This window comes from Diuraphis noxia, unplaced genomic scaffold (genome assembly GCF_037042655.1).
Source record: "Diuraphis noxia isolate RWA-SAM2 unplaced genomic scaffold, SU_Dnox_SAM2 contig0002, whole genome shotgun sequence".
Classification (NCBI taxonomy): Eukaryota; Metazoa; Arthropoda; class Insecta; order Hemiptera; family Aphididae; genus Diuraphis; species Diuraphis noxia.
In genome coordinates this window covers 25308388-25328321 of record NW_028301712.1, presented here as the reverse complement: position 1 = coordinate 25328321, position 19934 = coordinate 25308388, and the positions used below count along the sequence as shown (strand labels likewise).

The following is a 19934-nucleotide window of genomic DNA, read 5'->3' as shown; positions in this document are numbered from 1 at the left end:
TGAATGGTCTAAATATTGTTCAATCATTTCTGAAAAAAAAATATCCTAATTATTGATTGTATTAGATTCCATAAAAATCTACAATCATTATCATTAGGGCCCGGATTTAAATGCGCTTAAAAAGTTAAAACCATAAAAATATGCTCTAAAAAGTAGCCAAAAATGTATTTTACCTCAAAAATAACCTTAAAAAGGCGGGTAAGTCGTGGATGTCGCTCTGCTGAACAGTAGGTTACAAGTGGGTTACTGTAACGGATGGAATTAAATTTGAATCCAATGATATTATATCATTGTATACGAAAAACGATTCTGAGCGAAGACGGTTTATCTGTCTAGGATATATTATAGATTATTAAAAATTTTCAAATCTTAGATTTAAAAAGAAAAATTTTTATGAATTTCTAGTTTGAAATAATTTGCGAATTTTCGTGATACATTACATATGTTTGTCAAAATTCAAACTTTGAATGCTTGTAAAATAAAATTGTGACTATGTATTTCTTTTATTTTTTAACTGTTATTTTAAAAATATGTTAGGAGCCTTGTATTTAATTTTCAAATCTTAGATTTAAAAATAAAAACTTTTATGAATTTCTATATGAGATAATTTGAACAGTGTCGTAATTTTTACGTATTTAGTCAAAATTTGAAATTTAAAAGCTTATAAAAAAAAATCTTGCCTACGTATTTTTAATATTTTTTAATTGCTATTGTGAAAATGTGTAAGAAGCCTTGTATTAAATTTTCAAGCTTTTCTACCGAACAAATAAATTTTTATCGATATTTATAGAAAAAAAAAATTTAAAAAGTTGAAAAATTAAAATGTCAGTAAACAGCTCAAAACAAATCTAAATATTTTGAAAATTTTATCAAATATAGAAAATACCTGTATAAGCATTCAGTAAAAATGTCAAGTATCTGCGTCATTTGTCTTAGAGTTACGCCAAAATAAGGAAATCGCTAAAAGTGAAAATCCAATGTTGTAAAAATTTAAATTGCAAATGCTCATGAAAATTTTATTTGAATTTCCGGTAGACTTTTTATCTGTGATAAAGATTGAAAAACTTTTAAAGAATCTTGTATTAAATTTTCAAATCTTAGATTTAAAAAGAAATATTTTATGAATTTCTAGCTTAAAATATTTTGTGAATTTTTGTGATTTTTACGTATTTTGTCAAAATTCAAACTTTGAATGCTTATTAAAAAAAATTGTGACTATGAATTTCTTTTATTTTTCAACTGCTATTGTAACAATATGTTAAGAGCCTTGTATTAAATTTTCAAGCTTTTCTGCCTAACAAATAAATTTTTATCAATATTAATTTTTAAAAAACTAATTTTGATCGAAAATTTCAAATGCCTATGAATAGTTCAACTTAAGTCGAAAATTTTTGAAAATTGCATGGTGGATAGAATATACTTATATAAACATCCCAAAGTACCAACTATATTCACTTTCTGATCGAACGAGGTACTGAAGTCAAAAATCGAAGTATTTTTACTGCCCCAAAACGTGATGACAGACACAAAAAAAAAAAACACACACATCATATGGTAAGATGATGAGCTCCGCTCAGAATCTAAAATGCCATTATATTTATTTTTCATACAATTTGTTATTTTAATTTGGAATTTATTATTTTATTGAAAAAATAAAATTGGAAAAATTGACTTGATGCTGCTATGATATTGACACGCATATATGTTTTGAGGCAATATTATTTATTCTAATACACAACATAGATACTAAAATATATATTAATAAATACGCTAAATTGGTATAGTATATTGAACAAATATGCATTAAAAACCATAAAAATGCTCTCAAAACATAAAAACGCCGAAATATGCAAAAAAATGCAAAATAAAATGTTTAGCTTTGAAACACTTGTTATATGAAACGAATTTTATATTTGGAAAGTATTGTCTATGATCAATAAAAAAGGGCGCACTTTGCATTGAAATCCAATCCCTAATTGTCATATTGCTTAAAATATTAAGTAAGTTATACATAACACAGTTTTACACATATTTGTAATGTTATTTTAATCTAATCTGAATTTTAATATTACATCAATTTATTTAAAAAAGTTTGTGTTTGTTTATATATTTTTAGAAATTGTATTCACTTATTTTTTTTTCATAATAATATATCAGCCTCATTAAATATTAAATAATTAAATAAATTCAATGGTTTCAAAATAAAATTCAATATTGAAAAAAAGCTGCTCTTGTTATTCTTGGGTTAAAAAACTGCTGACGATATATTATTATATTAAACTCTTGGTATGTATAAAATTCGGCTACCCTAAATATTACTGAATTCCTCATGGGTTTTTATGCAGCCTGTTGGCATTTTTCCATTATACATACACATGTATTTACTCTTCTCAATAGAAATCTTGTATCTTAACTGATATGATATATTAACATATATTTTGATATATTCAATAATCAATCATATTAAAAATAATAATGAAACATTTGTTTTTTTACGGTCTATATAATTCGATAAAACAAAGCGTCATTGTATTAGTATATAAACTTCTTTATTCACAACATAAGCTGAGTTTCTGATAGATCATATGATAAAGACTTAATAAACACTAAAATATATTTAAGCATAAAAACGTTGATCAATAAAACAAATGCACTATTTACAATTTAACTGAAGTTATTCAACATTAATAAAAATTGTGTAGGTATTTATAAAATTGGATGAAACAAATTTATCTAGAAAACTCGAATGATATTATTTTATTACTTTAAATAATACATACTTATTAGCTTGCAAAAATACTAGTTTTGTTTTTAAGAAAAATTACATTGAACCAATACTATTCGTCGTTATTAATTTGTTCAGCAAATATAAAACGTAGATTACCCCGAGTCCGTGGGCTTTATTTTGTTACATGCTTGGTTGACATTATTTTGATTGCTACGAAATGTATACACTATTGCTTTTTTACTTTTTAAATTATTATAACGTGTACGTTTATTTATTTTCTCGTTCAAATGCCTAGCTACTGGGTACTGAGTGATATAATATAAATGAATAAAAATACTACACAATATTATTGTATATTTTAAGGCATTTTTAACTAATAAAATTTATTGCGTTGTTTTAGTGTACGTTACTGTACTATATCAATTTTAATGTATCAGTCTTAAAATAAAATTTAACTAACCTTTAATCTAAAATATATTATCAGGAGTTATAAGTTTGTTCCTTTGAGTAGGTAGTTTAATGGGGATTTGGTTTTAGTTGTAAAACTTTCTATGGTGCATCATCACAAACACTGAAACACCCATTGATTAAATTTTATACTTTAATTACCAACCATAATTCAGGAATTTGTTGCTATAAAATGAATAGTTGAAAATCAAGTAAAATAATGGCTGTGTATACACATATATATGGGTACAATTAAAATATTATTCGCATGCAATTTTCGTTTAAGTTTCGTTTGAGGAGAATAAATTGTTTTTCCTTATGTTAAAGACACCTTGTAAAATATTTAGAAAAGTAGAATGAGATTTACTTAAATTTAGTTTGTATAAATAAGAGAATACTCAACATCGTATATACTGTCTATAAATGTGTAAAGACTGAGGATTTAATGTTATAACAATGGGTTTTCATTTTTCAACCTCTATTGAAGTTTTTCAACATTTCAAACGTAAAATTGTTGTTGTATAGGTACTTAAGGTACTTAAGGGTTGTTCTGAGAAAATGAAAAAAAAAGATAAAATAAAAACTTTTTTTACCTTTAATCAGTAGTGCTTATTGAGGGGTGTTAAACAATATATGAAACAATGGTTAGAAAATTATTTATAACTTTCCGGTACACTGGTATTTTATTTCAAAACGATATACCTAACCTCTTTATATTATGACGACGTTTGTCTAAATAACTTAACCCTTAACTTACCTTTTATGATTGTTTACACTATTTTAAAATTTTAACATTCTCTTGATTTTCGTCTGATTTAAAAAAATGGTTTAATCAATAACAAAATGGAAATGTTAATTTTTGTATACAGTGTCCATACACATAGATAGACATATTATTATTTTTATTTTGTGTGTTTTGTTGAGTTATATTATGTCATGGTTTGCAGAAGTGTAGTGTTAAATGATTACTATTAGTTTTCGTTAAAAAAAAATTGTTGTGTGTTATACAATTTAAACTAAAGTTGAATATTATTTATTTATTGACTCGAGGAATGTTTATCAAGTATTTTATAAGTTTGGTAGGTTTAATTTATATTTTAAAACATTTATTTTACTTTTTAAATATTAGTATCAGAGCCCATTAGTAAATAAATTATTATCTGTATTCATATGAAATACTTAAAAATCGTACTTCCTTACAAATTTGTTATAACCTTACTTAAATAAATTAATAAAACTATCTAAAGAGAATCTTTGGATAAAATATTATCAAAACAATACAACTTGATCAGTCATGTCATTTACCTATTGATAAAATAGCTCAACATAAAGGGTGTAAAAATGAAATTCTTTGGTTATAAAACATATAAATAGGAAGTGAAAAAAACATTAAAATGTTTGATAAGTAAAGAATGCAATATACAACATTTAAAAAGATATTTTTGCTAAAATATTATCTAAAATCTAGGCGCCTATCGAAAGTTTAATCTAAAATTCTTAATGGTTTTAATTAAATACATGCACATATTAAGTTAGTGAGACATACATAACTCTAACTACTCTGAATAATAAATAGGTAATTGTTTTACATTGATGTGCTTTATTAATATTTTGTAAACGTTTTGTTTGATAAGCTGTTAACATTGGTTTGTAATAATGACATTAATTTTAATAACTCTAAATGAATTCAATTCCATAAGAAATATTTTACTAACATAATATAATAATATTGTGTAGGTATAACTATATAAGAGTTGTGGGTCTGTAATCTTATTTTGATTAAATTTCTTGTTCAATGTTATTATCGCGGATGAAGTTATATTGAATTTTATCAATACGCTTGTGCAGTTCACCGTAAATTATCGTTTGAACATTACTTATTTAAGTACACATCTATTGTTGGCCATGTGAATTGCGCAGGTTTAAATAAATGCAACCTTTGTTAGTAAAAATGTATAATGTGAATATTTTATAGCCTAAAAATGTTGATTCGATATTATTATTGATATGTGGTTTAAATATATACAAGCAGTAAGAATCCATATTATATTGTTCATCGAATTTATAAAATACATAGGTACTTAAAAATTAACAATGATTGATAAGATCATTACCTTCAATCTTCAGAGAGCATCGAGAATACTTCTCATTTTTATTGATATTATTTTGATGTATGAACTTCGTAATATGTATAAACATAATATTCAGTAAATCGTCTGCCGCGTCCGTAATAATTTATATTACTCGAGTTCGAGTTGACGGAGTACTCAACCGTACAAATCACGTCGAATTATCAGGATTAATTAATAACTACCTTTTAATTTAGTGATGATCCCAACATTTAAGCGGTCATAACAGAGCAGTAATGTGACTTGTGAAAAAAATAAATAAGAGATTTGAACAAAAATGTTCCTCGACTTTATAAAAATATATTTATAAAATTATATACCTATATGCGTAGATACTTGTTATTTATATATAGCATTATATTATGCAACTAAAAGTGTATTTTTAAACGTATATTATTTATATATGTATGCATTATGTGATCGAGCACAATATACTCACTGTCTTCGGAATAGCGCATTTTTATTTTTTGATTGTGCACTGGCCTTAAATAAATTATCAACGCCGACCTTTTCCAGTACGTTAAGTCGGATTGAATCGGCAGCTCAACCTAACCTTCCCGCCGTCCACCCCCAACCCTTTACGGGATGTACTCGTCGTAGTTACACACTTACAGCAGTTACTGCTATGTCATTTAAAACTTATAAATACATAATAAAATATAGGTTAACATTCCTGGGTAAATAACAAAGACGTGCAAAAGATATTATTCAACAAATTATGTATTTATGTTATATATACAAAGTAGGGTTGCATCGAAATCATTGTACCGTTTTTATCTGTATTATGATATCAACTGTTGAAATATTGTGATATTTGTTATTTACATTTATAACTATAATAATGCAGAGTTTTTGACTAGCGCACTGTCTGTATATAGGTATAACATATGTATTACAATTTACAAGCTTGGCAATTTGGTTGATTCTTTTATTGTTTTTTTTTTAGGGGAGGAGGGGCTGGCTATAAATTAGCGTGACTATTATCTCGTAATAACAATTATTTTTGGTTAATTGGACAAAATACAAAATAAAATATTTATGGTAAATTGTATAGTCTTCCCTCTGCACTGAAAAATTTACAGATCTAAAAGCTGAATCTTGTAGAACACATAATAAATAAACTCTTTCAGACTTCAATTCTATTAAAAAATGTATTAGAACAAAACTCCTTCTAAAATCAAATCCAGCGTCCGCCTATATTATATCACTGTTGCAGCCATCATCATATTGTTTTATGAATTTTGTCATTAAAAAAAAAAACACCCTGATATTATTATTGGTATTGGCATCGGATCTTACGATTTCCTAAATCGTTTTGCATTCGTTATAATTTATACTATTTGCAGGTTAAATAAATTAACAATATTATATTATCAATTTGTGGTTTCTGTTTTTATACTCAATCGTTTTTTTTTTATATATATCGTTATTTCTATATCGTATTATAAAGATACTACATGACTACACCAAAAGTCATACTTTTATTTTGCATAGGTATAATGTTCGTCTCATTTAATTTAGAATCTATCATAATAATATTTTATATTATTGAGATAATGGTATACTATACTTGGTCTTATACCTACTATTTTGTAGGTTGTTTATTTAAACTGAATAAATATCATAAGCTTAACTTAGAAATCAAAAATAACTACTTATGTAGATTGTAGATATACCGTATAGGTACGTCATGGTTGATTCATCTTGAATCCAGGAAAAATAAAATCACAAGTGACAGGAAAATCCGTTTCAATTTAAAATCAATGAATAATACATAATACATAATAATTGGTCTCCATCTTTTTTTGGGGTCATTCCAAATGCAAATCTGTCATTGTTTTTTTTCTGAGCTACCATGCAATTTTGCCAATGGAAATGTCAGTCTGCTCACGATTTACGATGTAAAACACTATTTCAAAAGTATTATCTTTTATCTTTTTATTTTTATACATCCTATTTCTTTTTTGTCTTACATTTTAAACTTTCCTAAACGTTTTGTTTAATCGGATTTCGTTTCTAGTCATTTTAAATCACAAAAGAGTATTTAACATATTATCTTACACAATCGTTACCACCAGGCCCAATTATTTATAAAATTTCGGACAGCACACTTACTTTTACTGCTTTAAATAAAAATTGTATGCACTACTATCTTAGAAAAAGCAATGTTTTACATAATAATTTAATAATGCAATCAAATGAAACAACAAAATTCAGGAAATACTTATATTTTCTAGTAGCTAGCATATTATGTAATTTTTGTTTGTAGACCGTAGTGCACACACGTTCAAATCGCTGTGCACACTTGTACCAATATTGGTGATGCACATTGTGTATCGCGGTGCCCATAAAAATAGGGCCTGGTTACTACAGCAATAGAATTTTTCACTACACATTTTTTCATCCTTAGCATTTTAGTCTTGAGATTGTCGAAGTTTTTTTATTTGATTAACAATAGATTTTTCGTTTTATTTATTTATTTTGGATTCTGTGGAGAGTGATAAATGTATTACTTTTAAAATTATGAGTTTCTTATTTTTGAGTCTAACATCGCCTTTAGGTGTATTAAAAAAATGTTTTAATCTTCAAAAATTTTGGGGTAGTTTCTGAAATCAAATTGAATATATAGTATGTACTATACATTGAACAAACTTTAGGGACCAAATGTATCTCACTGCAGCTTTACAAAAAATTAAACTACAGGAAATTAGAATATTTAATTATTTATTGTTTGAATACATAACTAAAATCCATATACTCAGAGTTTTTAAAATATAAATTACTTAAACCCCTTCTTACTGTTATAACATCCCTAATAAACAAAATAACACTCCCTATAACTCCTACTCCATAACACACACACACAAACACACAGTATATTTATTATATATATAACTCTAAATTAAATTGCTATTGTTATTGTTGTTATTGTTATTTATTTAAAACTAACTTGTTGTAACATGTAATATGTTGATAAATTTTAATTTTTAATAGTATAATAGCGTTGAATTTAAAAAAATATCGCACAATAATTTATAAAATTATAATCATAAATTTACAAAATTAATATGAACACAATTTAAGGTATTCACTACACGAATTATACAAGATACAACAAACACTCATTAAACTAATCAGAGATAATGATATTAAGTTCTGCACCACGGTCCACGACTAATTGATTTAATAATCAAAATTATAACTTTACATTTATTTATAAAATGTTCCAAACACATATTATAAGTTAATAATTTAATATGACTTTACCTATTTAAGACTTAAGTCAATCCAAATGTTAAATATTTTACTTGAATAAAAATATATTTGTAGGTATAAAACTAAATATAGATTTTATATAATATACGTCTTAAATATAAAATCTCACATAGGTAGCTTACTTAATAAATACTAACAATTCATAATATTTTTAACTTTGCTAACCAAGACATGAATATTTAATATAAAAATCTTTATATAGTTAATTTGTTTTTTACTGAAATTTATAAAGTTAAATTTTAGTGTAAACTGTAAAGACAAATAGGTAGATTGTTTATGACTTTATGAGAGTTTGAAATATCAATCCAACATTGAATGTTCAAACATATAATAATGATTCATACCGATTTTTGTTACCCGTTTTATTATTGTTCAAAAAATATTATTCCTAATGGATAAAAAAACTGTTGGCAAAATTAGATACTTAAATTAAAAAAAATTAAACGATTTTCTTCTAAATATTTTAGATTTTAAACTTTTGTATTTAACAAAAAAAAAAAAAAAAAAAAAATACATAACGAACCAATAAACCTTAAACCTTTCTTCACTTCATATAATATTATCATTTTCTATTCAAAATGAATTTTTCAAAATATTTAAACTAATTCTATGAACTTACGCCTTTCTACGATAAGTGTTATTGATTCAGAAATTAATATCAATAATTATATTAGGCATGTTAAATCAAGTATCGCAGTAATTATTAATTAAATATTATTATATATTTTTTATTTTATTTAGTTGAACATTCCATACTATACTAATGGGAAAACAAATGATAAATATTATAAATCAATTATACAATATCCTATAAATATATTTATTTTATATCATTTAGTATTATTGTTATAAAAGTTGAAGTCAATATACCGACTTCCGTAGAGCAGTGTAAATTGTAGGTTCGTGGTATAATGTGATATCATTGGGTTATATCGTAAATATAGTATAAATATTTTTTAAATGTAACTGTGGCATCGTGTTTATATGTAATACAATACTACACGAACAACTTTCAAAACTCCAATGAAAAATATATTTAAATATTTACAAAAGAATAACTAAAATTATCAATTTTCATTTACATTATATCTTATAATTTCATTCAAATTCGAACTTTAAATATTTATAAAAAGTTCTGTACATAAATTTTTAATTTCCAGTATGATCTACTTATGAGAAATTGTGTTGTTATTTTTTATGACTTAGATAAACAAATTCAAAATTGTAATACATTTTTAACTTTAAAATAATTTTCAATTTTTCATGATTTAGACTTTAATTATTGAAAAAATTCACATGTCTATAAATATCTCAAATTTATTCAAAATATTTGAATATTATATATCTACTATATATGTATATGAAAATTTTTTTTTTTATTGATCTGAAATATACATCGACAACTAGGCCATCAGTATCGTATATAAAATTATTTGAGTAAATTCTATAAAATGTTAATATTTTAAGTTTCTCAAAGAACAAGAATCTACGGTTATTTGTTTTTGAATAACAACTTAATATGAAAATCGATTTTCATAATAAATTTGAAATTTGAAATTTAAATAAAAAAATCATACATTTATGTCTTTGTTCAGAATTTAAAGATATGAATTTGACTATATTTATCTCACCAAATTAGTAATCAGTAAATATTATATTCATTTGTAAAACTATATTATTACTTAAGTCAAGATGGACTAACCTTGTATACAGTCTAATTAGTTTTTAACGATACCTTATAAAATGGTATTCCGGGTAAAATTTCAATATTTCCAATCATACATTTGTTTAGTTTTATATCTAATTTTGGTATAATATTAAAATATCAGTAATTAGTGATTAACAGCGATGATTTGAATTTAACGATGTTATTTTAAAAAAATTGCTTATTTTATTCGCCTATAATAATAGGTCAAATTATCTTAATTTCCGGTATGATACTTCATTATCTAATCTTTAACATATATACTTGGACGTGTATAATTATTGGACATAATAATATGTGTTTCACTATTTTAGTCATCGTTTTAATTTCAATCCTACACGGATCACGTTGCCGTTTATTTTAGAAATGTCGAATAAAAGAAGTCGTTGTTTTTCTATCGCTGAACAAGTGAAAATAATTTAGAACGTCTTGAAAATGGTGTTTCTAATAAAGATTTTTGCCAAGAGCTGAGAATCAGTCAATCTTCCCTGTCCATCATATGGAAATTAAAAGACCAAATAAAAAATGTTTTTTTAATAAGCGTCATATCTATTAAAAAAGAATAAAATCTCACCAACATCAAGACGTGAAACAGGCTCTTCTGGATTGATTCAAAATTCAACGATCTAAAAACATTTTAATAAAAGGTCTAATACTCCGACTCCGAGAAAAAGCAACTTAATTCTGAAAATGTTTTAATAAGACAGATTTTTAATGTACTTTTTCTTGAATCGCCCGTTTTCTCCATAGACACAATATAATTTTTGGAAAAATAAGTGGTTAATCAGCATTCCTGTTGGTGTTTTGAAAAATTGACTGGAGCACATTTGGCCTAATTTGTGTAAAAATTATACCGATCCTGACATTTATAATGTTGATGAAACTTAATTATTTTTTTGTTTTACGCCACCTCAAATATTGCGTTTTAAAGGAAAAACTTGCAGTGGAGTTATATTTATCTTAAGATCTACTCACGGTTCTTGTGACTAAAAAAAAAAATCAATAGGTAGTTAAATAAATACATTTTTTTGTCTTCCGGTTACAAGGAAGCTCGGATATAACGATCTGATTCTTTACGTCACTTGAAAAATCATTATAAGTGAATTCGACTGTAGTTTGCTGACCAGTTTACACATCCAAAAACGATTGAGCGGCCGCCAAAAGAAAAAATGTATTCGAGTATTCCGGTATTCGTAATTAATTTTATAACAAACATATAATAATAATATACATTTAATATATACAAGTTATCACATTATAGAATACGTATAGATTAGTAGTGTCACCGTGCCATAAACCACCTATTTACTTTTCTTTTAATTTTTTTCACTTAATAATTATTTGTTTTGTAAGGAGGACCCAAAAAGAAAAGACTTTGGAGAGCCGTATTTTATCCGTGGGCCGTGGTTAAATCACCAAGACTTAAGTCTTATAATTGAGCTTTTAAAAATGTGGTTGATATTTTTTCCGATAATTTATTTCGGAATTAAGTTTTATTTTATATATCATTCAGAAAAATGTTTTACATCTTAGGAGTATGCATGTTTTTTTTATATTACTCGTTTTAAAAAACATGTTGTACATATTATTATGTATATATGTATATATATTAAAGAGCGATTATAATAAGACAACAAGGTTATAAAGTGCTTTTAAATTAGTTTTTAAAGTTAGGTCTACCGATTGTAATGTAAATTAAAACCTTTTGTTTCAACTCTCATAAATATTGATTACCAAATTAGAATCTTTAATCTACTATTTATATTATACCTAAATAAGAACCCTAAATATTTTTAGAACCAAATTAATAATGTATTGACAATGCCTAGAATTTGGGCGTATATTTCAAAGTTAGTAAAATTATTCATTGAAAAAAAAAGATAAAACAAGTTCTATTTGAATAATTTATAATAAAAGTTTGAACACGAAACAAAATCGGAAATATTTAATAATGTGAACTGATAGACACTACATAGTACACAGTATGGTGAAATACATGTACTTTCAAATACAAATATAAAAATGTGTTTGGCCCATATTTGCAAATTTTGAATTTTAATGTGTTAATATATAACTAAAATAATCTGATACATTCGAGATAGTATATATTATTATATTATGTGATTTAACATTGGGATTATTATTTATTTTATGTAGGAGAAAAAAAGCTTTTATAGATTTTAATTAGTATATAGTAAATGAGATTTTATTCAAGTGGTCGAGCTTTTAGAATGTATTTGATGTACCGTCATGGGAAATCAAAATAATCAAATTAAAATGGAATAAATAAGCCATCGGAAAATGGTCACAAATAACAGACTGTATTAAAATAAAATACCATAACGTATAATCAATCATAATGATTACACTAGTATACATACATTGTAGTATTTAAATTTCATAGTTAGTTTGTTAATTTAATAAATGAAAAAAACAATGTACAAAAGGTATTTTTACTACCTATTTAAAAAGGGACTTTTCGAATTTATTTTATATTAACATTTTTCACAATTTCAATCGTTTTAATTGGTTTGTTAGTTAAACAGAATACAAATTTTAAACTATTGTTATGTTCAATATCTTTGAAAATTAAATAATACATTTATTAGAAATAATATTCTTAACTAATTAACTGAATATAGGTAAATGTAAAATTATTAGATAGGAAAGCTCATTCTGCGGGCTTCTAAACGTATTTTAACACAACGCAATAAATTAAATTTTAATTCTATTTTATACATGTTAAAGAAATTAATTAATTTTAAGATCTAAATATAAACAATTATAATTATGTACCTACGGACACGATTATTAGGTAACTAACGAACGGTCACAATTGGAATCTAAGGGGCTCTAAAGTCTAAACTTATGTTTAGACATTAAACAAGTTAGGAAAGCTAACTAAGTAGCATGCTAAATCCTCGGTTTTAAAACGTATTTTAGTACAATAATGCAATAAAATACCAAAATATTAATTATATTTCTAAATACAATTCTGTATAGCAACTACGGACAAATGGACAGTAAATAAATTAAAATGAAGAATATTATATTTTATCAACAATTGTAACTATGCACTGATCCACTGACCACTAATGGACGGATACAATAAGGGAGATATTAACACTTTTGTTCTACCTATTCGATAATATCTTTAGAAACCTAAAATTAAGTAATATTGCTATTAAATTATTTTCATTTTCAAATAAAACATTTTCGTATGTTATTTCTGTTATCATTGATATTTTTTCTCAATATTTTGAAAACAAATTGTTTTTTTTTTTTTTTAAATGTGTACGATTGAGATCTTCAGTATTTTTCTGATCGTAGGATCGAGTGTTTACGTGATCGAAAAATTGGCGTTATCAATTGAAGTATGACAACAAACTCTTCACACTTTTGGTTAGGTCAACCAATGTCCATTTTCTATTTAAAATATAAATTTATCATAATATTAAATTTGATTGCGATACCATTTTCATTTCAGAATTTCAAAATCTGAAACTGCAGAATGCGGAATGGTATTATACTAAAATAACCTTCTACTATAAATGAAAAAAAAAACTCTTTAACTTAAAATGACGTGATACGCGCATTATGTGTTGTCTCCGTCTTATACAAATGTGTTACATATAGCATTTTTTATGCTCAGCAGAACACGAGTAGCTCTGTTAGTTTAAATTTAGAGTGAATTGACCACTTATAAAATTTAAACGTAAGATTTTTATCTAAACAACCTCATATGCTTTTTATTATGTTTTAATTTTAAAGGGAGTTATGAGTATTTAAAAATTGTAATTAGATTTTACATCTTAAAATACTCATAACTCGCTAAAAAAGATGGATACAACACAGTGGTTATCATGTTCTCTCAAGTAAAAATATTTCTTTAAAATAAATAAGAACAGCATAAATCATTTTAGAAAATGTAAACTTTTTTAAATTAGTATTCTCTAAATAAAATAATACACAATTAATTGATTATGTTATATAATAAAATATATTTTCAAAAATCGATATTAAATTTAAAACTTCTTTTATGATAAATAGAGAATATTTTGATTTATTAAACTTTTAAAGTTCTGTCCTACGATTAGACTGGTTTGATACAGAAGTTCATATTACAAAATGCCGTAGATTTTTCAACATAAATCAAGTTTTACACAAATCTCATTAAACATTAATACAATTTCAAGACGATCATATCGGTAGACCGTGGTAACTTAATAACACTAATAATTTATTGTATCTTTTGTAGTATTTTAATAATAACGAATAATTTTAATTATTAATTACAAAATACATAAAATAATATTTGATGCCTTTACGCATCTTGTAATATATTCATACACCAAACAAAACTTAGCAACTTTTATATTTTATTATTAGATTACTGAATAGTTATAAGAATAGCTTTACATTTAAAATCTAACAGTAAGTGTGAAATATTATTTATTACCGGTCTCAAAGACTCAACTGGGCAAGTACTTATTAACTCTAGTCTAAATCAAAATTAATTTATTATAATAACTAATAAGATAATAAAGGTGGAAGTGATTTATTGTTATAATCGTTATTCTATCTTTAAAAATTCGAAATTTAATTTAAAGAAATAGCACGCTGATGGTTCTGCAGGATAGGCTATACAAATGTGTTCTCTCGTCCTTAATACACTTTGAGTGATGTTGTTTTAACAGTTTTTTTTATTTACCCAGAACACTTCATCCGGTTATAGGTACTTTGTGAATGTATTGCCATGACTATACTGGCATACTCTCGTACTTACTTGGCAGCTTGAGACGTTATGTTTGTTTAGGGAGTTTTATTTAGATTTAGGTAGTTAGTAACAAAACAAAATGTACGTTTATATTTTTGTTGGTTATGCCGATTTATACAATTATTTGATCATAAATTTTGAAGTTTCACACACGAATCTTATAACTAATAAATGTATGTACTTAAAATGTAACCAAGTATAGTATTAAATGGTGCTTAAATTTCACTATTCGATGGTTGGATTGAAATGTTTATAATACATTAAAATTACATTTATATACATATATACACATGTAGAATGTAGATAATCATTAAGAAGTGTTTTCATTTCAACTTGCGATTGATCTAGAGAAGTGATAAGAAATCTAAAAACAGATTTGAAATTTTGTGAGATCAACTTTCAAGATTTTTAATTTTTTAATTTTAACTTATCCAAAGATTTAATTAAAATTATATCTCCTCTTTTAGTACGACATTTTTTAGGATTTAGGAAGAAGTAACCAAAAATGTGAGAGTTGATCTCAATAGTAGACATTGCGACAAATTCATATGCCTCATGTGTGTTAGACATAGACAGAAAATCACCATTTCCAATCCCCTCTTATGATGACGTAAAAAGAAAAAAGTGTCGTTATTGCAGTTGTTATGAATTTCAAGAAAAAAATGTATTGAAAAATAATATTATCTCATGAAATGAATGTTAATTTATATTCATTGTTTGAAATATATGTAATTTATACAAATCATAAGTTTTGTGAACGTTTATCATAAGAAGGTATTTTAGGCGGATGTCAATATAGATACCGTCAAGTACATTTAGTCAGTTTTTCGTGGTTTTTTTTCATGATAAATCATATTAAACATACGGGGACGACAAATCGATTTTATTCGCTAATATTAACTCATTCAAAAGCCACACGTTTTTATATATTTCGCAAACCTTCAAAAGTCGTCGATCAGTGGGTATAGGCTTTTCCACAGAAACTTAAGCAGGAAGGGATTCCGCATGACTTCCCCACCCGCGTGACTTTTGCATTGCGATTTTCATGTCATCGTAAATGTATGATATAATTTATTGTTACTACCATTTCCCAAGATGATAACAACGACAATGGAAAAAGGCATAAAAAAATGTAACTGAAAGGTATCATCGTATTTGTAGGATGTATAAATTAGAACAAAAAACTATATTTTACGAATACGTTTACATACCAAAATCCGTCTATAGTCAGGTACATTTAACCACGAAGGAATAAATTATTTTTATTTTATAATTGTGAGAGCTATATAGTTTGACGCCAGAGTTAGTGCATTATACATATATTATATTAAAATTACAGGCTACAGTGTTGTGTTTGAGTTGTCCATTATGTATACATATATAGGTAGGTACATCATAATATATACAAGATAAATGGCTTAATAACAATAGATAAATACAATAATTGATGCACCTACTCGTATTATATACTTAACAATTATTATTATTAACGTTGTTCTCTAATATATAGGTACTTAGGGCATTATATTTTTATTACAAAGATAAAACAACAATATATACTTATCGAAGCTAACAAGTTAATACAGACTGCAGTGTATATACAAATTGGAATTAAACGCCGTGGTGTTAAGAAAATTAGACGGTTAAGGGGTGAGGGGTGAGAGGAGATATAGGGGTCTAAACATGTTATCCCCTTTAAGGTTATAATTATTTAAAAAAGGGTCTTTTCGTGCCCGTTCGTACGAATCGCATGGATGATGCGTGATGTGATAATGGAGTTTTCATATTTGTTTAGGATGTGATCTTTTGAATATGTCTTCTAAAAATGTAATTTGTAAGAGCATTGTAAAAACATACAGCACAAGTGAATATTGTTTGAAACGTTTGTTTGCTATTTTTGTTTTCTAGACACCAGAAATGAAGAGTATGATCGATGAAAACTTAACTGAAAGCAAATCGTCTGCATACACTGGCCTACTATTGCAAAACATTGGGATGTTGACCGGTGCAACTCTGATGTACATTATCACGTTTTCAGGTTTCATGAAAATTTAGTGGTGAGAAAATAATAATATCAAAACGTTTTCACGTCCGTTTATTTCTCATCAAAACACGTGCTAATAGTCTATATAGGCCATATAGTACGACACACCCAACTTTTTTTTTTTTTTTTGTTAACCTGCGGTAACATAGGCCATTGGGGTGGTACTGTAGGTTTTTTAACGGTGGTGGAGGGAACACGTGAGTGTTTTTTTGGCAGAATTTTTAAATGGGCACCCGTAGATTTCTGCCATGCCCAAGTGCAGGGTGGCGGCAGCCTCTCTTTCCAGACAGCGTGAACTGCCCGGAAAGTGATGCCGCCCATGAGTCATGGGCCATAACAGGATTTCAAACCGTTTCAAACGTTCAAACGTCGCAAACAACGCCTGAATCCACCCGGCCACTACACCCCCACACACCACTATTATAGCTGTGTGAATATGCATACACCGTAGTGAATTATGTTGTATCTTATGCATTTATTTTTTTTTCAGATCCATTCATACATAGAAATCATAAATATTTATCGTGCTCTATCCTTTGGCGTTTGGTGGAGGGTCTTACTAAATTTGACTTATTTATAATATTTTAATTGTCACTACAATGTTCATTATACAATAGTATTGCTTCAATTTTAAACATAATAACTAACAATAAGAAAAACTCAAGATTGCCTAAATAAAATAGTAGGTAATAAATATTATAATACATGTCAACATGTTGTCAATCATCGATAATATTTTACAAGTTTAATCGTTAATATATTTTTTTATTTATTTATGTATATATTATTATGTAAAACTGCTTAGATGTAGTTTTGTGAAATTTATTAAAATTCAATATTAATCCAACTAAACATACTTCTAAAATCGTTGATTATTACAAAGAATTATTTTATTTTATAATGTTATGTAAAAAAAAAATATATTATTATATTATCATTAATGTATAGGTATTAAGGTATTATTAAAGTATTAAGATACCTTATATACATAGAAAATAATTTATGTAAATACATTTTTACGGTATATTATAATTCTGGTTGTAACTTTGATTTTTTTAAACAGACCATTTCTTTGGTATTATGATTTTTATAATCCATAACTTGATCGTTTTAGAACTAAGATAATTTTAATTTCATTTTAAATCGTTAAAGAATATTTAAAAAAAAGGTATTTGTCTAAAATAATAAATTTAAAATTAAATTAATAATAATTAATAATTAACCAAAACCATCGATTATATGTTTTAATTTATTATTTATATGTTTATGAGTGTTATATTGCGTGTTTTTTCTTTTTTTTTTGTTAAGTTCATTTAAATATATAGACAATCAAGTATTTCTTGAACTAAAGGTTCTACCACATATTAAAATAACATACAAAGAAAACTTTTCTGCAAAATGTATATCGTTTTAACAACATTTTAGTATTAAAATTAAAGTTTTTGATTTGTTTTTGAATTTAAAATTTATGGCTATAGTAAACTGCCTTGGAATTTGAAATGTTTCATTAAACGACGTTAACTGTATTTAAACAGTTTAACCAGTCCAAGTTGATATTTAAAAAATGTTTTTTTTTTAATAAATCTTATACATCAAAACCTCTCTTTTACTTTTTAGTTTATATACCCAAAAATTTTAATTTTTTCGATAATTTTAAATTGATTTTAATTTTAGCTTTATATACGTTACAAAATTATAATTAAATTATATTACTATTTAGTCAGATCCTGGCTTGAACGTTCACAACAATAAAAGATTCATTGGTGGCTTAGAATTTTGACAACTTTCAAAGAATTCTAAACTGTAAATTTCACTTTAAGTTACTGCTCATCTCATTTTCCCATTAATCCTGGTATCGAAAAGTATTTTAAAAGAATCTTAACTTAATATGTATGTATAATACTGATACGATCAATTTTATTTTTAGAAATAATCATTTGAAGTATTGATTTGATTTTAAAGTATTTTGCATTTTATGGCATTGAATAATATTTTTAAAATTCAATGTACCTACGTGTAAATTTGAATTTTTAAATTTTAAGATATTCCATCTAAAACTGTTATTTAGTGAGATTGATTAGAATTTAGATTAATATATGTGCAGTGTATTTAATTTTCAAATAATTACTTAAGTTTTATATTGTATTTAGTATTTTATTAACAATATGTACATAAACTGTATAGTGTATAATTAAGTTAATATCTGCATTTTGTATTATTAATTTATTTGTATTAATTATTATTTTAGAATAACATTTTTAGAATGCGAAGCTACTGTGCCAATCAAAACATTTATTAGTATAATATTTAAATTTATTTAATATTTGGATAAATATTTGGACGAACTTTAGTATTGATTCTTATAAAAAAATCATATTGTTTTAAATGTTTTATTGTTTAAGAGGTATATCAACATTATATTACGTTACTTGCTATTGAATAATATTTTCTTTTTTCTAGCTAAATTTAATTACGTATTATCATATGCTTATCAATGTAAGTGCAGTTCATTCCTGAACGTGCATGGAACTATTTTAAATACTTAGTATTTAATCGCTATCAAACAAACAGTTCCTATCCAACTTGTGCAATAATGACGTACGCGCAAAAAGCATCAAGTTCCTCTTTAATTGTCGTATTATTTCTTTTTTTCTGATGTAACATTTATTATTATTATCAATAGACGTAAGCAGGCCATCGAAACTGAGTGGCTTAGGACCCGTTTTACAATCATAGTTTAACCCTCGATTATGCTTGAACTACTGATTTTACCTGCCGAATTTCGGGGTTTAACCGGAGTTCAACTATTGTAATACGGGCCCTTACTG

General features: G+C 25.6%; 1 protein-coding gene across 1 annotated transcript in view; it reads left to right on the top strand.

The window, feature by feature from the left end:
• The window catches only part of LOC107171217 (metal cation symporter ZIP8-like), a 43504-nt gene extending 23963 nt beyond the window's left edge, over positions 1-19541 (top strand). The window contains exons 8-9 of the mRNA XM_089220555.1: positions 16971-17119; positions 17597-19541. Of these exons, the coding sequence (XP_089076681.1) occupies positions 16971-17117 (147 nt within the window). The 3' untranslated portion in view covers positions 17118-17119; positions 17597-19541. The remainder of the gene's footprint in view (positions 1-16970; positions 17120-17596) is intronic.
• Positions 19542-19934: the final 393 nt, after the last annotated feature.